Source organism: Antechinus flavipes, chromosome 1, assembly GCF_016432865.1.
Source record: "Antechinus flavipes isolate AdamAnt ecotype Samford, QLD, Australia chromosome 1, AdamAnt_v2, whole genome shotgun sequence".
Classification (NCBI taxonomy): Eukaryota; Metazoa; Chordata; class Mammalia; order Dasyuromorphia; family Dasyuridae; genus Antechinus; species Antechinus flavipes.
Window position 1 is genome coordinate 9,230,418 of NC_067398.1, and position 24,084 is coordinate 9,254,501.

Consider the following 24,084-nt stretch of genomic DNA (forward strand, 5'->3'; position numbering starts at 1 on the left):
GGCACAGAAAGGGAGAAGGGCTTGACCAAGGTCACTGTTAGCTCCATAGCAAGTTGGAAAATTTGATAGTTCAAAAAAGTATTGGGAAGTGTCTCTTCAAATATGTATTAACATTTTTTTCCTGGAGCAAACTGAATGAGAGGAAAGAACTTTGGTGGTTAATTGCATCAACCTAACTTTGGAAAGATTTCTTAAATGTGATTTTTGTGGGATGATTTTTTTTTTCACTTTCCAATTTCAGAGACATGATCATGGAAGAATACATCAGTACTGTCGTCTAGGGCCAGCAGTGATAAGAAGAGTTCTGTTCTCTCTTGGATCCCTCTTTGCAGGTCTGTTACCCACTTTCTGCCTCCAGGTGTCTCCCAAGGCTCTGTCCTGTCCCTTTTTTATTTTTTCTCTCTACAGTCTTGTTCATAACCTCATCAGCCTGGGTTTAATGTTCACCACTACACTGATCACTTTCTATTTTATGTTTATAAGGCCCAGCAATTGTCCCATAAAACCAAGGCAGGAAAAGTTTGTTGATTTTTTTCCTGTTTGAGAGGATTGTTTCATTTTTTTTTTGTTTTATTTATGTTGATATCTTTGTTCCTTTACCCCCAAGAGGCTGTTGTCCTATTGTTGCAGGAGGGAGGAAGGTACACCACATATTTCACTTCTGTAGCACATAATGATGAAATAGAGCAATATCTGCTAGGAGCTGTGGGGAAGAAAAAAATGAAGCCGTTCACAATGTCTCCATGACAGCCTATTCCTTATCACTCCTGTCTGTTTTCATATTTACATTCTATCTGCAGTAGTAAAAGCAAGTTCCCACTTATCTGCATACAAAAAAAAAAAAAAGCCATCATGCTTTGGTGATGGGAAACTAGGTGGGGAGGAGGGAGAAGGAAATGAGTACTTGTGCTACTGTGCACCAAGCATTGTGCAAAGAACTTCACAAATATTATCAAGTGTTCCTCACATTAATCCTGAAAGGTAGGTGCTGTTATAAATCCATTTTACAGTTGAGGAAATTGAGGCAGGCAATGAGTAAGTGACTCAACCAAGGTACCACAGCTAGAAAGTATCTGAGTTGGATTTCAATGCAGGTCTTCCTAATTCCAGGTTTACTGCTCTAACTTTTAATTTACTCTCCAAATTGCTACTCTGCCCAACTTTAGCAGGCAACAGAATATTAGAGCAGAAAGGGACATCAGTCTTTACCTAACAGTGATCCTTTCATTTTAAAATTGGGAAATTGAGGCCCAGAAAGGGGAAGGGACTTGGCAAGGTTATAAAAGAAGCTGATAATGAAGCATCACCTTCCGTCTTTCCTTATCATCTTTCACCTTATCATCTTTCCATAGTCCTCCAGAGCTGAACTGGTAGGAAAACTGCTGATAAGGAGCAAGACTAGGTTACTAGGCTTTGGGGAAATGTCTTGTTCTAAGGAGCATGGCTGAAGATGTGGTTGGCCCAAGGACTGAGTCTGAGCATCCCCAAATCTGGAAACCAGAATGTTCAGCTCAACTCCTATCTTCTGCAAGAGCCTTGTTCCATCTGTCCTTCCAGCTGCCAAGATCTCTCTCATTCTGTTGCAACTATTCTCTATATCTTCCCCATTAGAATTGGAGATCCTTGAGGGAACAGACCATGTTTCTGCTGTAACTTGTGTCCCTAGAATTTAACTTAAAGTCTGTTGCCCGATAGATAGCCCTCTCTCTTTTTTTTTTATTTCATAGCTTTGTATTTATAAGACATATGCATGGGTAATTTTACAGCATTGACAATTGCCAAACCTTTTGTTCCAATTTTTCCCTTCCTTCCCCCCACCCCCTCCCCTAGATGGCAGGATGACCAGTAGATGTTAAATATATTAGAGTATAAATTAGATACACATAGATTGCCTTTTCTTGACACCATCAATAGACAACTGGGCTGCAGATGCTGAGTGGGCCTGAATCACTCAATGAGCAGGGCTGACATGTGAGCTAGATAGCTTCCCTTTACTTGGGCTACAGAGATGATGGGACTTTTGCAGGGGTTGAACTAAATCTCTTTCAGATTAAGTCCTCTATATGATAGGGTTCTTTCTGTCATGGAAGAGAGAAGATTAGACTTCTTCTTGACTCTAAAGGGCAGAATTAGGAAAAAATGGGTGAAACTATATGGGGAGACTATAATGTTCAGGTTAGCTTTCTGGAGGTCCTTTAGATGGGCCTTAGTCTCAGCAGGATAGACACCATGAGAATGGTCAAAAATAGAGTCTAGACCAACAGGATGATTTCAGAAAGGCCTGGAGAGACTTACATGAACTGATGCTGAGTGAAATGAGCAGGACCAGGAGATCATTATATACTTCAACAACAATACTATATGTTGATCAATTCTGATGGACCTGGCCATCTTCAGCAATGATATGGACTAAATCAGTTCCAATGGAGCAGTAATGAACTGAACCAGCTACACCCAAGGAAAGAACTCTATGACTATGAACCACTACATAGAATTCTCAATCCCTCTATTTTTGTCTGCTTGCATTTTTGATTTCCTCCACAGGCTAATTGTATACTATTTCAAAGTCGGATTCTTTTTGTACAGCAAAATAATTGTTAGGACATGTATACTTATATTGTATTCAATTTATGCTTTAACATATTTAACATCTCAATCTGCCATCTGGGGGAGGAGGTAGGGGGAAGGAGGGGAAAAATGGAACAAAAGGTTTGGCAATTGTTAATGCTGTAAAATTACCCATGCATGTAACTTGTAAATAAAAAGCTATAATAAAAAATAAATAAATAAAACTGGGTGTTCTTTAAAAAAAAAAAAAAAAAAGAATAGAGTCTAGATTCTTTAGTCTGGCCCAGTCCTGATCTTAGTGCAGGAGGCATGAGAACCATCATGAAGTTGATCAAAGATAGAATGCTTGTGGCTGACTTTGTCCTCAATTTAAATACCCTATTACAATTACATCAACTGTAGAACTATTATATCACCATGCTAAGTACTAAGTATATATAAACTAGATAATCACTGTCATCAATTCCACTGAGTTAACATCTTGTTTCAAGTATACTTCTCCAAAGTTACGCCCTCTATAGGAGACAAATTTCAAATTTTCAAAAAGAAAAGCTCTCTTTCTCACAGGATAGTGAGTTCCCCCATCCTTGGGTCTCTTTAATCTAAAGCCGGCTGATCATTTGTGAGGAGAGTTGAGTGGGAGCTTCATGCTTCAGGTTGCCTAGGTTGGATTCCCTTCCAACTATGAAGTTTTTGCACAATTATAATTTTGGATCTGGCCAAGGTAAATGTGTAGGCTGTGGGGGCTAGAAAAAGGAGAGAGAAAGACTTAAGAGTAAGAAAGAGCTGCATTTCTATTTTGCTTTACATGCATGATGCTGTGTGATCTTGGGCACTCAGCCTGGCTGTGCCCTCACCTGTAAAATGAATGTTTGGATTCAATGATCCCTTCCAACTCTAGGTCTACAATTCTTAACAAGTGCTTTTGGTAAGTCTGCTTTGTGGTCAGTCCTGAAAAACTGAACAATCTAGAAAAGAAAATAAGAGACTTGAAAGCTTTATACCTTAGATATCCTGCTCCTCAAAGTCCAAATCAATGTCGCCAAATAGTAGCTCAATGGTCTTTATAGCATGTTGTTTGTTAGATGACACATGTACTGCATTGTTCAAGATGTCCTTCCCAAAAAGAGCCCGGATGGATTGGGGGGCAACCTTTTTTGCTTCTTCTGGGTCTGTTGGGCCAGCAAAGCGTCTCCAATCTTCCAATGCGTTCTCTTTACCTATGATCATGGCCATGCAGGGACCCCTGGAAATCAAAAAATCATTACAGGATCACTCTTGTCCCAATATAAACCATATGACAGATTGCAGATGTCTTTTACTGATGATTTTTTGGCTGACTTCAACAATCCAACCCCAACATCTTTGTCCAGATCCTAGTCATAACTATCAGTGGTAGGACTTGAACCCAGCTCTTCTAATTAAGAGTACACTACATCTCCTAGGTTCAAATATTGAAATGTTCAAATTTAAAATATAAAGTTTGGACCAGTGGCACTGATAAACAGCTAGTGAAATCATATCTTATCTACATATTCTAATTCATAGATTATTTTGTTTGTTGAATTTAAAGGCTCTCTAAATATACTCCTTTCTACTGGAGAACAAATCCTTTCCCTGGTATGGTATATTTGATTCTTTAAAGTCAAATCCCTTCTCTGTGAAGTCTTTCCCACTCTGCCCTTCCTGTGATGGTCTTCTGCCATAATCTCACCAATGGACTTCTCACAGGATGCTGAGTCTATGCTTTCTCCCTGTTCTCCCTCTTCAAAAAAAAAAAAAAAAAAAGGATCAGACATTATTTTTAAAAGCTCCAATTCCTACTATTAACAAATAAAACATGAAAAAACTCCAAAACATTTTTGTCAACCCAAGTTTTTTTTCTGTCACAGATTTTTCCAAAATATTAATACTTTTTAGAAAAGAAAATAAGTACTCACTCAGTCATGGAATACACTAAGTCTTCATAAAAGTCTTTTTCTCTATGAGCCGGATAAAGTGTTGCAACCTTGTCTGTAGTTAACTGAATTTCCTTCATGTGGGACAATGAATAACCTGCTTCTTGAATCTGTCTTATGATATTCCCTGGATGGGAAAACAAACATCTGGTTGGCTTTCTAACTGCTTTTACTTTCCTTCAATTATTCAGGTGGACTTAAACTTGGGAAAAGGGGAGGGGAATAATTCTGTTTTACAAACCAATTTAAGATGCTATAAACCTGTGGTTGCATTACCCCTTCAAATGCATCTTCAACCCTAGCCTCCCTCCAAGCTCCAGACATAAATGTCTCCCTGCCTATTAGATGATTCAAGAGAGCAAGTGCACAACAGAGTGAAGACTTTTCTCCCTGTTATAAAAGATAGGAAAAGGAGAAAGGAACATCTGTAGACAAGATACAGAAGAGAGAAAGATTTAAAGGCTGGGATGAAGGGGGAGGGGAATTGGGGGAGAACAGCTAGAATGACAATCAAGACACCAGAATGTGGAAGACTTTATGTGATAGATCACTGAATATGGAAGGACCTTAGCAGTCATCTTGTTTACCCCATAATTGAACAAGAATTGTCCATTTGACACAAAGTATACCTTGTGATATGATGGGCATCTAGCTGTGAATTAACGCTATCCAGTTATAGGCAACCCACTACCTCCTAGGACAGCCCATTCCATTTTGGATAGCTCAATGTGTTAGGGAGTTTTTCCTTATATCATCTATTGTTCCATCTTGAACCAAACAGGACAAATTCATAGGACCACAGAATCATGACTCCAGAGCCACTAACCTTTCCTCCTCTCCATAACAGCTCTTCAAATGAATTCGAAGTGAGAGGATCCAAAATTAAATCCTAAATCACTTACTATCTGTGCAAACGTTGGTACGTCACTTCTTCTCTAAGCCTCAAATTTCCTCTTCTATAGAATGAGGGAGTTGAACTAAATGGTCTCCAAGATACCTCCCAGCTTTAAAATTTGTGATTCCATAGAACACTTAAATTTCATAAAAGTCCTGTTCTCTTCTCTTAAGGAAACATTCCTAATTCCTTTAACATTTCCCATGGAAAGATCTCAAGGACTGTCGCAATGATGATTGGGCTCCTTTGAGCATGTTAGAGCTTATTAATGTCCTTCCCAAAATATGGTTCCCATAGCTGTAGAGAGCTGAAACTATTGAATTCAATGCACTGAGATCAGTTCTGCCAAGCACTCGAGGCTAACTACTGATTGGACAATACTTTATGGGCATATGCTTGGAAAATGGTCCTTTCCACTATCCTTACTGGCTCAATGATTGGTATATAGAGGATTGTAAGAGGGATTAGGGGGTGGAGTAAAGCTAGCCAGGGACACACTCTCGAGGGTAGACAAGAGGGAAGGTGTTTGCAGAGATTCTGCTTCCATCCTGTTCAATCCTGAGTCTAAAATCAAGAATAAAGAAGGACTTTTGCTTATCCTGACTCCAGCTGATTCTGAGGTATCCTGGGTGCTAGCATGGTCGTTATACATAGCCAGAAATATTGTGGTCCATTGGACTATAGGATTCAGAGGAGGAAGCCTGGATATCTGTGTAGTCTCCCCAACTCATACTCTGAGACACAAATGAACCATGTCAGTGTCAAGTGCCTGCATTGAAGGAGTCTGAGAGGTAGCATTAGGAGGTAATGGTGAAGCCTCTGAGCCATGTGGGCTCAGGAGAAAGAGAAATCATATGACTCAAGCTCCTGGAAAGAGGGGGCAGGGAATGCCCTGGGAAGCATTAAGTTATTGGAAAGGTCTAGGGATAGGTCTGAGAGACATTCAGAGCAAAAGAGACTATCTGAGACAGACAAAAGAAGAGGAGAAAGACAGACAGACAGACAGAGAAAGAGAGAGAGAGAGAGATTGTTTTTGCTTGGTTCTCTCAGAAGTCTTTCCTCATACACTGTCCCAAGGACCACACATTGCCCCCTTTCTTTATAGGACCAGAACAAAGGAGAGAGTCCCATCCATTCAAGGATAAACTGAGCCAAACAAGACCTTCCCAGAAAGGGACCTAATCACTCTTTTTCAATAAGATGCCCAGAATAATGACTTGGACAAATATTCAAGAGGTTCTCTTATTCTTTCAAGGAATTGTTAATAGGTATATCCATGTAGTCAATGTCCAGTCTCTCTCTCCCCATCTCTCCTTCTCTCCCTCTCTCCCTCTCTTTCTTTCACTCTCCCTCTCCCTCTCTTTTCCTCTTTCACTCTGTAACTTTATTGAAGAAAAATAAATCATTTATTAGCAGAGCTATTAGTTGATCTCTCATCCATTGACAACTTAGATATATAACAGTGTATTAGAAGATAAATTAACTGATAACGCTAAGCCTCCTAACAAAATTTAAATTAAAATTACAAAAGTTTCAAGATTCTATTTTGAAATACAACAATTGACTTCCAATTTCCATTCTCTATAGAAAAATACCATTCCTTTATTTGACATGCATAAAATATATCAAGTTTTCTATCCTACTGATGCTGTAAGTTCAGTACTAATTCTCTAACTATATCAGTTATGAGCATAAAATACATCATGAAATTTCAGATCACTAGCAATGGAAGGCTTAAACAAGAAGGATGCTGCTAGAGTACTGTTGCCTCCTTTGATATAACAATTGTGCATCCATTTCCCCCTCCCTCAGATATCTTCAGCATTTCTTAGAGCAATGATGAATGGTTTTAATCTCATAACCAAATTAATGTGAAGACACTGGCCATAATATATACACATGCTCCATTTTAAAAAAATTCTGATTCTTGGACAATGGTTCTCTCAAAACTATTTAACAATTTTTAAAAGCAGTTATTGTCCAAAGCTGGAAGTAGTTAAGTCTTCTCATATGAGCATGCACATAAATGGAGCGAGGTTAACAAGAAACAATGGCTGGAAGCCTCAAAGCTCCATTCTCCCCAGCCATGATTCCTCTACTCTCTCATATGGTAACCGCCTGGCCTTCAGCACTCTTTCAGGAACCTTCAGCTTCTTCACTCTTTTCTCAATTCACTCCCTGGACTTCTCCCATATTCTGTACTCCCACAAGCCGAATTCCCCTTTATGCATTGCCCTTCTCCATTTAGGGTTAGGGTTAGCTTCTTGAGGGTAAGGACTGTCTTGTATTTATACCTTTAATGTTTAGCATAATGCCTGCCATAAACCAAGTATTCTATGAATAAATGTTCTAGCTAACTAGCAGATATTGTCTATACATCCCTCTCATTTAAGAGTTGACAAAACTGAGGTCAAGGGAGTCAAATGTATAGCAAGCATAAGAGATGAATTTTGAACTCAAATCAGAATCCCCATCCAGCCCTTATCCTCAGTCCATTAATTTACATTTAAACATAAAACTTAAACCTCCTCTGGGCAGGGGAACTTCATGGTTCTCACAACTTGGGGCGGGGGGGGGGGGGGGGAGAGGGTATGGAAGGGTTGACATACATCAAAAGCATTTTTTAAAATGAGGGTATTAAGAGATAATGTCTTAAAATATGAAACAAATTAATGGGGGATAGAGGAGAAGATCATAATCTAATGGAACCCACAAACTCCACTGAATTTGACTTGGGTATTTAAATCCTCACCTCTCAGATCTTGGAAGGCATGGGGCTTGATCAATGCCACAGTGTATTCAAAAGGAAAGAAGAAGCGAGTTTCTTCAGTTGCGGCATCTGGGGAATCCTTTCCATGCAGTTGATTAAACAGACAATTTTCTGGGCCAAGAATATCCCGCAAACTTTTAAAAAGAAGAAGAATCTTAAAAGTCCAACTCTGTGAAGCCCCTTCAAGCTCTTATCAACACAGAGAAACTGATGTTCTTGGTAACCAGGCTTTGGGGTCAAAAAAGACCTTTACTTTACATTGGGTCAAATGAGCAGTGGGACAAATAAGATTAAATTTAAGAGGGATTAAACATTTTGAACTTGGGTTAAAAAAATCTACTTCACCAATGCGAGGTGTATATCATCTCTGGAAATGGCATATGGACAACTTTTTAAATTCTTGGTATCTTTTGTTTTTGCATAACCTTCATTTTCAAGGTGAAAGTCATTCCTCATGAAAGAAAAATAGAAAATAAGGGCAAAGAAAATAAAAAGCAGCTCAGAAGAATTGACCAAATAATCAACCAAGTCTAGTAGTCTATGCCATGTTCCAGATCTAAATTTCCCCCATCTCTGACCAGAAGAGAAAGGGTGGAAATATTTTCCTCTGTCTTGTTTTAGATCAAGGTGAAGCATTATAATTACCCAGGATTTATGTTGTTATTGTTATGTTTTCACTTATATTCCTGACTCTTCATTGAATCCAGGCTGTCCCAAAAATAATGATGCAGTTATAACTTATAATTTTTAAAGTTGGTAACTTAAAACTGCATTAAGACTTTAGAGATAGCCTGGATCTATTTTCTTGGTTGATTCCTTAATTTTGTCATGTTCATTGCTTCTTACAGCATAGTATTAATAACTCCATTCTATTCAAGTATGACAGTTCATTTCCAAGTGATGGACACCCACCTTGCTTCCAGCTCTTTGCTGCTGTAAACATTTTAGACCATTAGATCCCTTTTCCTCCTATTTTTACCTACTTGAGGTATATATGCCTAGCAGGGAAATCTTTAGGTCAAAGAGATATTAATATTTTACGAGTCCATGAAGAAATAACTTAGCAAATGGACGTATTGCTTATATATCACGGAAGAAAGTTCCCCAGCTGGTCGATAACAGTTACATCAAACTTTGTCTAAATTAGGGGCCAGAAGATGGCTTCTGACAACTGTCTTGAAGAGGCTTCTAGTAAATAAAGAGCAGAGGAACTCTCGTTGTGCATCTGGAGAAGCCCTAGGCTGAGCATTGAGTCATTCAATGCCAAGCTTTCAACCAAGTATTGTGGTTACACTTAAACTCCCTGTTAGTGTCATGGACCCAACCTAGGAATATCCAAGGTGATATTGAAGCAGGTCACAACCTACTCCTTAGCAACCCCTCTCCTAACTATCAAGTGACTTTTATGCAATCGCTTCCTACCCACTAGAAAAATTTGGGAAATACCTGGTGGGGATTTCTTCTTCAGCTGTTGGATACAGTATGTATCGCCAGTGATGTACGGCATTTACTCGTTCTAAAGAAAGCACCACAATTGGAGCACTGGGGGGGAATGGAGACAAGGGTGGAGAGGAGAGGGAAATAGTTATATGCCAAAAAAGAAATTCAACTCATAAAACACATGTCATAGCTCATTGTATATATATTTTTCAGTATGGGAAAGAAGAGAGGGAGGAAAGGAGGAAGACAAAGACATAGAGAGATAGAAATAGAGACAGAAAGAGACACAGAGATTATATACTATGATAGAGAGTAGTCCTTAAAGCCAGGAAAACCTGTGGTCAAGTCCTGCTTCTGACATACTGTCTAGGTGGACCTGGACAAGTCATTTAACTTCCCAGTGACTGAGGGAACTCTGAGATTCTAAGTTGCAGAGAAGATGCCAAACCCCAATGATGGAAGAAGTTTCCTCATCTGTGAGTTCCCTCTACCAGTGACATCCCAGGCTAAGAATTCATCACTATTCTCATTCATTCATTTACCCAGTAAACATTAACTTTGTGCAATGTATAAATGAGATAATGGAGTAAATGTAAAGATAGCTAGGACACAGGCCCTACCTTTAAGAATCTTGAACTCTCTACATGCATCAGTGATCCCATACCATCCCAACTTCTTCAGTGGATTGTTCCTCCTTCTCTTCCCTACTCTCATTTATTTCCAGGATCTTCCTACTTACCAATTGCTTTCCTGTCATATATAAACATGTCCATGTCTCTTCCGTTCTCAAAAATCCTCATGAGATCCTTTCACCCTTGCTAGCTATCCTTTCATAACTCTTTTCCCTTTTTGTGGCTAAACTCCTTAAGAAAGCCATCTACACTTAGTGTTCCATTTACTTTCTTCCCAGTCTCTTAATTCTCCATACTCTAGTACCAAACTCATTATTCAACTGAAACTGTTCTCTCCAAAATTACTAATGAACTTTTAATTGGCAAATTGAATGGCCTCTTCTCGATCTTCATCCTTCTTGACTTCTTTGCAGCCTCTGATACTATATTCTATTTGGCTTTCAAAGCCTTCCATAATCTGACCCCTTCCTACCTTTTCAATCTTCTCCCCTCCATGTATTCTACAATCTAAGTGACATTGATTGTGTTGTTGTTCACTTAGGATATGCTATTTCCCAATTCCAGCATTCTCATACTTGGTCCCCTCTGCATAGAGTTCTCTTCCTTTTTCTTCCCATGTCCTCACTTCTTTGGCTTTCTTCAAGTCTCAGTTAAAGGCTTACCTTTCCTAGTCCTCCTTAATCTTACTGCCTTCAGCATCTTCAACTAATCCTGCTTCTTGTTTGCACACAGTTCTTTTCATATTGTCTACCTCAATAGATTGGGAGCTCCTTAAGGGCAGAGACAATTAGAGGGTTTCCCCTTTCTTTGTATCACCAGTATCTAGCAAAAACCAGGCACACAGTAGGTACCTAATGCTTGTTGACAAATTGACTGAATCTAGAAAAGGAGAAGGCCTGTGCACAGATAGAATGGATACAAGTTAGAACTTGATCACTTTAGAAAAAGAGTAAAAAAGTACAATTAGGTGAGAAGGAGTGAGTCACTGAGGAACTAGGGGAATTTCATGGAGAAGGTGAAATTGGAAAGATGCTAATAGACAGAGATGAGAAGGAAGAGAAAAAGGTGTTTGGGCAATATAAAATAAATGCAGTATATCAATGACTAAGCCAGAAACAATTTTTAAAACAGTCAAACTTGATATAGACTTGAAATAATTCCCAAGTGACATTTAATATAGAATACCTATTACTGAGTTGTTGAATCACTGAAATTCCTAATTATATGAATTAGTTGGGGAATCTAAGGCTTTGTGTAACTTCCAAAATATAGCTGAGAATTAAGATCCCATCAGCTCAGGGTAAAGGGGGAGGGAGGAATTCTTTGGCACTCCTCAATTGCACACTTCTATGTACTATGTAATTCTGGGAAAGTCACTTAACTCAACCATGCTTCCATTTCCTCAACTGTAAATAGGAATTGATGACACTTGTAATACTTCCTTCAAAGGACTGTTGTGAGGATTGTGCTTTATAAACACTAAAGCACTACCAAAAGATGGGAATCATTTTTATTGTGGTTGTGAGAATTCCTTGACTGTGGATTATTTAATGACAAAACAATCTTCTTCACATCTTTCATGTCAATGCTTCCTATCTCTAAGCAAAAAGAAGAAAAAAAACAACAACAAAAAGAAAAGAAAAGAACCCTTTGGCTCAGAAAAATATTTTACACTCATATATGCCTTGATTTTTAAAAATTTCCTTCTTCTTTAGAGAAACTAAAAAAGGTGATTATTTTTCACTAGAAATAGTCTACTTTTGTATACCCCATTCTTCTTTGAACCAGGAAAAAAATGATGTAATTTTGGCTGAGCTGATTTTGTATTTGGCATCGTGATACCTATGCCCAATGTTTTATAGAATGTTTTATGACTCACCATGAATCAGGAATTCTCTGACCATGGAAGTCTGTGAGTGCCAGGAGCACCGTCTACAATGGGGATTACTTTCATATAGGCTTTGGATTCAAAAGACGCTAAGATCCCTTTCCAATTCTTATATCATTGAATTCTGGGACCTTGCTTCAAATTTTGCTTCTACATTTGTAGAACTTTCTACAATCACGGTGATCTTGGAAAAGTTATTGAACACTCTGGGTCCCAGTTTACTCAGATCCTATGAACTGACATGAAGTCAAAGGAACTGAACGTTTCAGGATTCTTACACTTTATTTATCTCCCTCCTCCCCATCGGGATAAAAAACAACCAAGTTCCCCTCCTTCCTTCAGGCAGGGTCAGCTTCCCCAGAAAGCAGATTTGAAGGAACTTCTCTCCTTCTGTCTTTGGGGCACAATAACTGGAGGGGAGAATCTTATTTTTTCTCTCTATCTCCTTCCCATCAGTTATGTTTTAAGGGACTAGCCACCATCACTGGTCATATTTTGTAAACAGGATTCTTTTTAGTTTAAGTCCGATTGTCTACGGGCATGTCCTTAAGTAGAATCAGAGTGTTTCCAGCTAGATAAACTCTGAGAGGCTTAGAATTTTACCTGGGTGAGAACTGGGTGTGAATTCTGCAATTGCTGCCTTGGAAGATTATGAGCCAACACAATGAAGATATGAATCCAGTATTTAGAAGATACTGTCAATTTGTAAAGGCTAATAATCAGAGATGAATACTATATGCAATAACACTTCTTTATTGGGATAAAGATGAAATGATTCTGGAAAGGTTCTAGAAAAGTATATACTAGTGTGCTTGATACCACATTACTTCCTTTCTCAATGGGTGAGGGAGAGAATCGAGTACTTAAAATTTATAAAAATGAATGTTAAAATTAAATACATATTTTAAAGAAAGAAAAGTATATAGGGAACAAATTAGAAGAATCCATTATGGATATGATGGATTTCTACACCTATTTGACTATTCATAACTCCCTGAAAACAAGCAGTTGGGGGAGAATGGCTGAGAGGGTATGAAAAGTCATTCTCAGAGAGGGAAAAGTTCTGTGATTCACTTACAGTGTTAAGGAGGGAAAACAACACAAAACCAACACAGAACTGAGTTTCAGGCTTGTAATGCATTCACATTTTGCACATATAAAGAATATTCGAGCAAGACCAAAGTTCACATGTGAGTGCATATTCGTTCAAGGTTATTGCCTCTACCTACATGTACAAATCCGTCTTCCCTGAATCAAACAGACTCTGATAATGAAAAAAGACAAGCTGATGGAGAACCTCAATAGGATTCCTGGGAGGCTTGATTAGTACCAACCCAGATATGACATGGAGGACAAAATCTCAGAAAGTACTTGGGTAAAACATCCAGGCAAGAATGCGCTGCATTTTGAGGCATCTGCCTTTCACCACAGAGGGGGAAAACCAACTGACAACTGATGGGAACAACAGATGACACAGGTTGGTGGTGATGGAGCAATAATGCCTGAAGAGGAGAATAAGATTATGCTTATGCACGTGTGTACTCACTCTCTGTGTCCCCCCCTGTCTCTTTCTTTCTCTCTGTCTATCTCTCTGGATCTCTCTGTCTCTGTCTCTCTTTCTGTTTTTTTTCTCTTTCCCTCTCTCTCTCTCTTCTTCCCTCTCTCTCCCTCCCTCCCTCCCCTCTCCTTCTTTCTCTTCCTCTCCTCTCTCTCTTTCTTTCTCTCTCTCTCTCTCTCTCAAAATTTGCTCTCTGTTATAGCTATAGAGAAGATGATCACATGCAACCAAATTTTGAAAAGAGAAAGTGACTTAGGTGCAGGAGAAACCTACTGATGATCCAGTACAGGCAAAGCCTCAGGAAAAGGGATGGGAAGCAGACAAGATGGTCGCCTCAGCTCTCACAAGCAATGACCATGATCTCACTAGCAGTTCCTTTTCATGGACTCACAGGATCACATACACATGGATGTTGACATTGAACACAATTGTCCCAGACAGTGAATACAGGAGTCCACTGAAGTTCAATCATTTTGTGAGAAATGTTTGAGGAAAATACCTGGCCAGGAGATAGTTGCTTGAACCAGAAGCAGACAACCTTGCTCTGGTTACTTCCACTAGTACTTCCCACCAGACCAACTAATGGTCCCGAAATCTAACCAAGAACTATAATAACTGACTTCTTCCACCCCAGAACATTACCAAATAATCAGCAAGTTAATGAAACATATCACCCACATCCTGACAGGGGGGTAATAGACACGAGGATCGCAGACAGTTTGGACATGACCAGCACATACATCCATTTTATTTGTCTTTGATTATTACAAAGGTTTTTTTTTCCCTCTCTCTGTTTTTAAATTGGAGGGAGGTATTAAGGGAAAAATAGATTCTCAATATCAATGCCAAAAAACTAGGTCATCATAACATTTTTTAATGATCAGAACAGAAGGAAATTCAGAAGGAAACATGCACAAGCAAGAAAGCTGTAGAAGTAATGTGTACATATACATACACAAACCCTATGAAATGGAGATTTCTACCAATATAGAATCCTCTTTTTATGTTCTCCTATGTGTGTATAGAAAAAAAAAAATTTCTTCACATTACAGAATTTTTAAAAATATATATTATATTCTTTATAGTATAAAGAAAATACTTATAGAGTCTCCTGTATAGGCTTTGTCCTTGGAAGACTGAGTGCTAAAAACTACCCATATTTGAGGACCTCTGATTTCCCAAAGTTATTGCTGGTCTCTACTAAACAATGGCTGCTTAATCTCTTCTCTGAGCTCCGTGGGATTATATGTTCTGTTTTGTCCAGTTTTACATTACAAACAGGTGTTTGAGATGCTTCCTTCTTCCTTGAGATCAACACCCTGTCCTGATTTGTAACTTTGCCTGGAGTGTTAAGCTTTTGCCTGTACTGTTAAGCTAGAGACAACATCTTATTTTGATTACTCTAGACAAGGTAGAGAAGCTAGAGTGTATGGCAGAAATCCAGAACTCTGACTGCATAGGATCACGCTGACAGCATGGGAAAAGATCTCCACGTAAGTGGATGATTACATAGACTTTTCATCCAATAGAGCTGACCCCAAGCTCTTTTTCTTCCTTTTGACAGTTTTAACATTATTTTCTCTTCTATTTAAAAAAGAATAGTGATGGGATCTGTAATTTAATGTGAACTCTCAGAGAAGCATGATTCCTCTGCCAGTTCATACTCATGGGACATTGCCTAGAATATCAAGAGGTTCTGTGACTTGTCCAGAATTACATAGCCAGGGTCCCACAGGCAGAATTTGCACCCAGCTCTTCCTGGCTTTGAGATCAGTTCCTTGCAAAGGTAAATACCAATTTTTTTTAAAAAATAGTTAATAGGACATGTATAACCTAGATCAAATTGTTTGCTGTCTTGGAAAAGGAGGAGAAGGGAGGGAGTGAAAAAAAAATTTGAACTCAAAATCTTACAAAAATGAATGTTAAAAATGATCTTTACATGTAATTGAGGAAAAAAATATTCTTAAAGTACAAAAATATAGGTAACAAATCTTACATTTCTAATTTGCTAAAAATAATGCTTGAGTTTTATGATGTTCCCCTGTGTAATTCAATGGTATTGAATTAACTACTAATAATTATCATCAAATGTTTGAAATTTATGAAATATTTTGCATTCACTTATCTGGTATGATCCCATGTACATCTTATTAGGTAATATTAATAGTATTTTTATTGCTCTTTTAGAGATAAGAAAATGGAAAAGTTGTCTATGGTCACAAAACCCTTAAGTGTCAGGAACAAGATTTTAATCCAATTCTTACCCTATTCTTGCTCCAAGGCCCTATCTACTACATTGCCTTAGAGAGGGAGACCCTTAGTTCTGCATTTGAGATAGCATTCTATACTCACCTATTCAGGGGGTTGCAGGCTCCAAATAGGATTGCTCTCCAGGATGTGGGCGCAAGATTAGAAAAAAAGTCACCCTTTGAAACTGAAGCCAATACAAAACAGCATAAATAATGCAATCCCCATTGTGAATTTGAAATCAATAAAGGAGTTCAAATCTTAGTCCTGATATTTCTCGGTTGTGTGACCATAGGAAAATCATGGCATCATAGACTCTGAGCTGGAAGGGATTTTTAAAGTCATGGAGCCCAAGTCCTTTATTGTCCACATGGAGAACCTGAAGCCTAGAGAGATCTCAATCACTAAGCATCGGAATGGGTCTTCCTGAGTTCAAATCCAGCATACTGCCCATTAAACCACACTGCTCTTCCTTAACCTCAGTGAATCTGTTTTCTCATTTGTAAAATGAAAACAATAGTGCTTACAATAAACTCATCCCTCCCTCTGAGGGTTGTGTAAATGAATTGTTATTATCTGGAGAAACAAGTGCCCTAAGAGGTAGCTGGGGTCTTGTGGATTAGACAAAGGGGCTTCCCAGAGACCCACATGAGCAGCTGGCCTCTCCCACTCCCCCGTGCCATTTCTCAGTGATGCCAGTGATTCCCTCCAAGCACTACCTCACCTGGTCACGTGGTCTATCAGAGCTGGAAAAAAGTCCCTGTACTTGAAACAATCGTAGAATATTAGGGCTTCCTCCTCTGTCAAGGACATCTTTTTTTGCATCTTGATAACAAAGCCTTCCTTCTGGAGGAGATCTATGACGTTCTCTTAAAAAGAAATAGAAAGCTATTAGCATCTTGTGACCACTTGTTCAGGAGTTCATGGATGGACTTTGCCGGAGAGGGAGGCCTAGTTCTCAGAAACAAAAAGATACCAGTCGGTGCCATTGGTAGTCAGTTGACAAATCACACCATATTGTTCCCATGGGCACATTGAATAAAACTGGAGGTCTTTGGCCAGGGAAAACTCTTCTGAACTAGAGCCAAAGTCCTCCTCCACTGATACCTACCTGTTATTTGATTCAATCCAACTGACACTACTCATTGGTTGTCTACAATGGGGAAGACATTGTGCTGGGTGCTAGGGAGACAAAGACAAAAAAAAAAATTGATCCTGCCTTCGAGGAGCCTGGATTTCTCAAACTTATTTTTCAGTGTTTGTTTCTCCCCTTCCTAGTCTGTCCCCCACAGAATAAATTTTTAAAAAACCAAAAAACAAAACACTCTTTATAAATATACATAGAAAAAACTTTCTATTTGACTCTTAAAAAAAAAAATCTGTCCAGATAATGTGACTGATGATGTGGGCTCGGTGCCAGTCAGACCCGTCCACACTCTACCTCTTACTAGTGTTTTCTGCAATCTTCAGAGAGAACAGCTATCATTGAACAATTAATTAATTAATCAGCTAGAGTATAGTAGATAGATATGTATGTACAATAGATGTATATATGTTTACTATATAGACATTTTTTTCTCCCCAGCAGGTGGTGCTAGCCAACAAAGCATTTGAATGGGCTTTATTAATGGTTGCAATATCCAGATGGCGCTCTGACAACGCACAAGGAATTTACCTTTCCAGGCCACTTTTCCTAGTCTGTGCACATTTAGAGCAACATGGCAAAATATACCCAGAAATTACACCTCCTCAAATCAGACAAGTTTCACTCTGTTGCTGAACTCTTTGTTTTAGGAGCCTCCCCATCTGATTCATATTTGACTGACCTTAAGGAAAGGAGGAAGAACTAAAAACAGCAAGTTTGGAGAAAGAAACCTTGTAAGATTTATCTGAGATTTCAAGAGGTAAAGGAAAGGATAAAAGTATTGCAAGCCTTGGCAACTGCCTAGACAAAGACAAAAATAGGGAGAGGTGTCACATGTGAGGAATATCAACTCGTCCACCCTCAATGGGATAGAAAGGATGTGAAGGAAAAGAATATGAAGTCAGCCTGGAAAACTAGATTGGAATCAAATAACGTTAATAGAGTTCTAATGTCCAAGATCTATAGGTAACTAACAGAATTTCCTAAGGCCAAAAGCCATTCCCCAATACATAAAGGCTCAAAGGACATGAACAAAGTTTCCAAAGAAGCACTTTGGATATATATTGGATTATATATATATATATATAATATATATAAATACTGATAACTGTATGAAAAAATACACCGCATTGCTAAAGATTAAAAGAAATGCAAACATAACAACTCTGAGATTTCATCTCACACTCAGAAAATTAAACGGTCAATGCTGGAGGGGATGTGAAAAAACAGGCACATTAATGTACTGTTGGAAGAATTGTGATTTGATCCAAGCATTTTGAATTTTTATGAAGAAGATGACCAAATATACCTCGACTTAAAAAATTCCACTCCTAAGTATATATAAGAACTTACGTATATAAGTGTATATGACCTCAAAAACAAAAAGAAAACCACATAAGCACCCAAATATTTATGGCTATACTTTTTTATAGTGTCAAAAACTGGAACACAAAATTGGTGCCCATTGATTGGACTAAAAGATAGCTATTTGCTATGTGATAAGAAATGATGACTACAGAGAATCCTATAGGAGCAGAATTAAGAGAATGATTTACATGACGATTACAACAATGAAAATGAAAAGAAAAAAAAAATCAAAACTGATTTCTGTCAGATTGTAATGAACAAAAGTGGGCCCAAAAAAAGAAATAAGGACCTTCCTCTCACTTCTTTACAAATGTGGGGGACTATGGATACAGAATACTATATAAATCATCAGACTTTTTTTGATTCATTGGTTACTTTTGCTAAACTGTATCTTTTTTCTCCTTTTAAATTCTATTACAAGATTATATGAAGACAAAAGATATCAATAATTTTATTTTTTAATAATAGATTGTTTGGAACTAGACTGTAAAGAGTCTAAATACAAAATAGAGATGTGATTTTTTTTCCCTAAATGTCATAGGAAGCCCCTGATGATTCTTGAGCTTGGGAAGTGATGTGGTCATGCTTGTGCTTGGGGAATATTCATTTGGCAGTGTATGAAGGATGAGCTACAATGGGGAAATCTGGAGCCATTCATTGAAGTAGCCCAGGAAATGAGGGACTAAATTAGGGGTGAGTCATATAAATGCAGGAAAGGGAGAGATGTGACATAGAGACAGGAGAAGGAATTGATAAGACTTGGCAAAAGATTAATTAGAGAGCATGAGGGTCAGGGGAGAGCTAGAGATGATTTTCAGGTTGTCAATTTGGGCAAGGTAAGGTAGATGGTGTCGGAAATAGAGAAATTAGAAGTTTGCATAAATTCAGAAGAAAGGTAATGATTGCTGAATTTTGGACATGTTGTGATTGAGATGTTTATGGGACATCTAGATGGAGAAGTGAAACAAGTCATGTAGAAGTGTAGCTCGGGAGGAGGTCTAGGGCTGAATATGTAGAGTTGGAAATCATCTACATGAATGAAAAAGCATTTACTAAACATTTCCTCTTAGCAAAGCATTGAGATATAAAAGTCAGACAAGCTTCTGTTCAACACAGAAAGAGAGACAGAGAGACAGAAACAGAGAGACAGAGAGATAGAGAGAGAAGAGAAGGAGACAGAGAGAAAGAGAGAGAGAGAGAGAGAGAGACAAAGAGAGAGAGAGAAAGTGTGTGTATGTAGTTCCAACTGCAGAAAGACCCATAGTCCTTAGGGAGTAGTATCAAAGCATGTTGAGTTTTCTTTCAGGTCATTTTCAGTGTTAAAATTGCATTACATGGGTTTCTAATTTTGAATCTCTTGATAGTGTCAGAGACTGGATGATGAGAACTTTTTTTTCTGGATTTTCACTTGCTATGAGTATAATACCCACAAGAACACTTAGTTGTCTGGATGCATTTGCACAGGAGGTGGGGGTCACTGCCATTCCCAAGGCCTCAAGTCCAGGATACCAAGCTATTTCCATTGGAGTCTAAGGAGAGCTTGTCAAGGAAGTAGGATGGTTTGACTTGTACGGTACACGCCATCTCAATCATAGTGCCTTATCGCTTTGTTCTTAGGTTCAATAAACATACACAGAGAGACTATCAACTTCTTTCTGGTCTCATCTACCAATTCTCTCAGAACAATATGACTCAGTTGGGTCTCATACCAATTCTGCTACAGATTTACTTTCCCCTCAGCTGCTTTTTGTTGCTATGTGAGGTAATAATACTGTTTATAAGTTTCCATCCTCTACGGTACTCTTATAAATGAGATGATACAATCATCCAACATTGTTCTTAGAGGCCAGTATCTCTGAAGAGAGAGTGATCTCTTGATGAGGTTTCTGGCCTCCTTTGGCCTCCTCGGTGTGGCAATTTCTTTAAATAAGAGGTAGGTTGGCTGCAACTATATGCTAAGACAAGCTATAGCTTTTGAACGGATAGTCTCTCCTGTGATCTGAAATTTTAACCAAAGGCCTTCCAAGGTTCCAACATCCCTTCACTGATGGCCAGTTCTTTTAAGCAAAGACAGCACACTGATTTCAAAAGGATCATCTCTGCTTGCAGCCACCCCTGTTGGGGACAATACCCCCAGTCTAAAATACAAAGAATAAAAGAGTTTCTAATAGCCAGGGACTTATTTGCTTGGGTGACTCTCAGGATATAAGCCCCAAGTTTTGACCAGATCCAACTGGAACTTTTGTAATCTCCCACAATATTTTCTTATTTTTATTTTTTACAAGTTTAATCTTGGATACTCTGACTATACACAAACAACAGATTCTTTAATGATTCTCACATCAGGAAATTTTCCATTTGTTAAGAGGAGTCAAATTTATTTTATCAATGATCTGTTCTGGATTCACCATATACAGAGGCTTTTATCTCTATTCTGAAAGAACGTATTCATATGGTATAATCATGAGTTCCTGACGTAGACTTCATGCTTTTACTATCTATCATTTCTGGATTCCAAATCACTATCCCCAATGTGTCTGTTCCTGAGCCCTTCAACACTCCCATGAGACCCAACAACGTAGACTTCATGCTTTTACTATCTATCATTTCTGGATTCCAAATGACTTTCCTCAATGTGTCGGTTCCTGAGCCCTTCAACACTCCCATTGAAACAACTGATTACCAAGCTACTCTCTAATATAGAGGTGAAGTTCCTTCATTGATTTTTCTCTTCTTACTTTTTTCTAGGGGAAAAAAATTGTATTATTCTCTTTTTTGTTTTAGTACTAATTTCCTCATATATATGTATCCTTCTGGCACCTCTTTCCAGGAAGTCATCCCTCAAAGGAAGAGGAGGAGGAAGAAGAAAGAGAAGGAAGTGGAGGAAGAAGAGGAGAAGAAGAAAAGAGGGAAAAAAGGAATAACTCAACAAAACCAGCCAACACATTCATCAAGGCCAACAGTACAGAATCTGCTGTTCTCTCTCTTTCCTACTGGTTTCCTACCTCCCAGAATCCTCTTGTATTTGTTTACACTTATTCTCCTTATATTTATTTTTTTGTACATGCTCCCAGGGCAGCTAGGCAGTGCACTACATAAAGTGATGGGCCTGGAATCAGGAAGATCATGAATTCAAATCTTGTCTCAGACACTTACTGGCTCTGATCCTGAACAAGTCCCTAAACTCTTTGCTTCAGTTTCCTCATTGGTAAAATGAGCTGGAGAAGGAAATGGTAAACCATTCCAGTATCTTTGCCAAGAAAACTCCAAATGGGATCTCAAAGAGTAAAACACCAGGCAACACATACCCTTATTGTCTCCTTCATTAGAATGTAAGCTCTCTATAAATAAGGGTTGTTTTTATTTGTTGTATTTGTCTCTCTAGTGCCTAGCATCATGTTTGGCATATAGTGGATACTTAATAAATGCTTGTTGGTGGGTTCATTTGACTATTTTCTGACATGATGAGCATTGCAAGGAAAGATAATTAAGCAGAATCATCATTGAGAATCCAACAGCAACCAGCAATGTCACCAACTGTGCCAATTTTCTCTCTGAGAAAAAATCCAGGATCCTTCTTTGTATTCAGCTACAGCATTTTGATGTCTCCTGGTCCTGTTTCCAGTGGGAAGGTCATTCCCCAGATGGGTCAGCTTTTTTATAATGAATCTTCTCATGCAGAAACTGATGCATATAATTTCTCAGAGCTAGAAGGGACTTCTGATTGAAGCTAGTATAACCCTAACTTGACCAAGAATCTTTTCTATGGTTTCCCCAATCTACTGCTCACTGAGAAAAAGAATCTCATATTAAGACTACCCACAGTTAACCTAAGGCTAATATATGACCCAAGATTGGCGTGATTCTTAGTACTTTCCCATTGTCCAGCACTCAGCTCTGCCTCTCTAGAAGTGAATGGGTTTGGAATTCAACATGTTTTAAAGCTTTTTATTTTCAAAACATATGCATGGATAATTTTTCAACATTGACCTCACGTAGCCTTGTGTTTCATATTTTCCACTCCTTCCTCCCACTCTCTCCCCTAAATGGCAGGCAATCCAATCTATGTTATACATGTTAAAATATATGTTAAATCCAATACGTGTAAACATTTATACAGTTCTCTTGCTGCACAAGAAAAATCAGATCAAAAAGGAAAGAAAACGAGTAAGAAAACAAAATGCAAGTGAACAATAACAAAAAGAGTGAGAATGTTATGTTGTGATCCACTTTCAGTTCCCATAGTCCTCTCTCTGGGTGCAGATGGTTCTCTCCATCATGAGATCATTGGAACTGGCCTGAATCATCTCATTGTTGGAAAGAGTCACATTTTTCAGAATTGATCATCATATAATCTTGCTTTTGCCATGTACAATGATCTCCTGGTTCTGCTTATTTCACTCAGCATCAATTCATGTAAGTCTCTCCAGGCCTGTCTAAAATCATCCTCCTGATTGTTTCTTATAGAACAACAATATTCCATAATATTCATATACCATAACTTATTCAGTTATTCTCCAACTGATGGACATCCACTTAGGAATTCAATATTTTTCCCAAATTTTTTAATGTTTTAACATGTAATTGAGGGGAAAATAAAATACTGTATATAAAAAAGAAGGAGATGGACACCACATATTTTTTGGCCTGTGTCATGGGTTGTCTTTGCCAAGATTCATCACCTTCAGGACTATACCTGAAGTCTTTCCAGCTTCAAAGCTTTTGGATCACCACCCATACACCATAATGTGCCAGCTAAGCAGCATAACAAGGTTATAAAAGGTCATTTTCTCATTTCATTTCCTTTCAATGTGGAGCTAAGAATCTTTTTTTTTTTTGCATATATTATCCAAAAAACAACTTTAGCCAACAGTAAATGTTATTACCTACCCATAGTTCCGTCTAGGAGATCAGGTCTGATTATCGCCAGTGTCCTTTCAACACACAACTCGAGATTTTTTGTCTTTGCAAAGTCTGGAAAAAATAGAATGATATGCCTCCTGGCCTGCCCTGGATCGTCAATGAGGTCGCAAACATCTAACAGGTCTTGCCTTTCCAAAAACTCTCGTAAACTGTGAAAGCAAAAACCATTATTAGAGATGAAATGGAATTTAACTATCATATATTAATATTTAGAATTTGATGAGCATTATTAATACTTTACAGATGATAATATATTCAGATTTCCAACCTGTCTTTCATCTGTTATTTCATTCTGTCCCAACACCATGAGCTCTGAGAGGTAAACTTTTTATTTCACCTGGAATCAGCCCTTTATCCCACTCCCCATTTTCTTTTTTTTATAATAACTTTTTTTTCTGAATACATGCAAAGATAGTTTTAAGCATTCCCTTTTACAAAACCTTGCATTCCAAATTTTTCTCCCTTCTCCACACCCTCCGTGATAGCAAGCAATCCAATATGGGTTAAACATGTATAATTCTTCTAAACATATTTCCATATGCATCATGCTGTGTAAGAAAAATCAGATCAAAGAGGGAAAAAAGAGAAAGAACAAACAAACAAACAATAACATCAGTAACAGAAGGTGAAAATACTATGCTTTGAACCACATTCAGTTCTCTCTCCAGTTGTGGATGATACTTTCCATCACAA

General features: G+C 38.2%; 1 protein-coding gene across 1 annotated transcript in view; it reads right to left on the bottom strand.

The window, feature by feature from the left end:
* Positions 1–549: 549 nt before the first annotated feature.
* The window catches only part of NME8 (NME/NM23 family member 8), a 59,921-nt gene continuing 36,386 nt past the window's right edge, over positions 550–24,084 (bottom strand). The window contains exons 11-17 of the mRNA XM_051978840.1: positions 23,359–23,540; positions 16,681–16,825; positions 9,638–9,733; positions 8,174–8,325; positions 4,509–4,653; positions 3,573–3,814; positions 550–703 (exon numbers count right to left, since the gene is read on the bottom strand). Coding sequence (XP_051834800.1) covers positions 3,574–3,814; positions 4,509–4,653; positions 8,174–8,325; positions 9,638–9,733; positions 16,681–16,825; positions 23,359–23,540 — 961 coding nt within the window. The 3' untranslated portion in view covers positions 550–703; position 3,573. The remainder of the gene's footprint in view (positions 704–3,572; positions 3,815–4,508; positions 4,654–8,173; positions 8,326–9,637; positions 9,734–16,680; positions 16,826–23,358; positions 23,541–24,084) is intronic.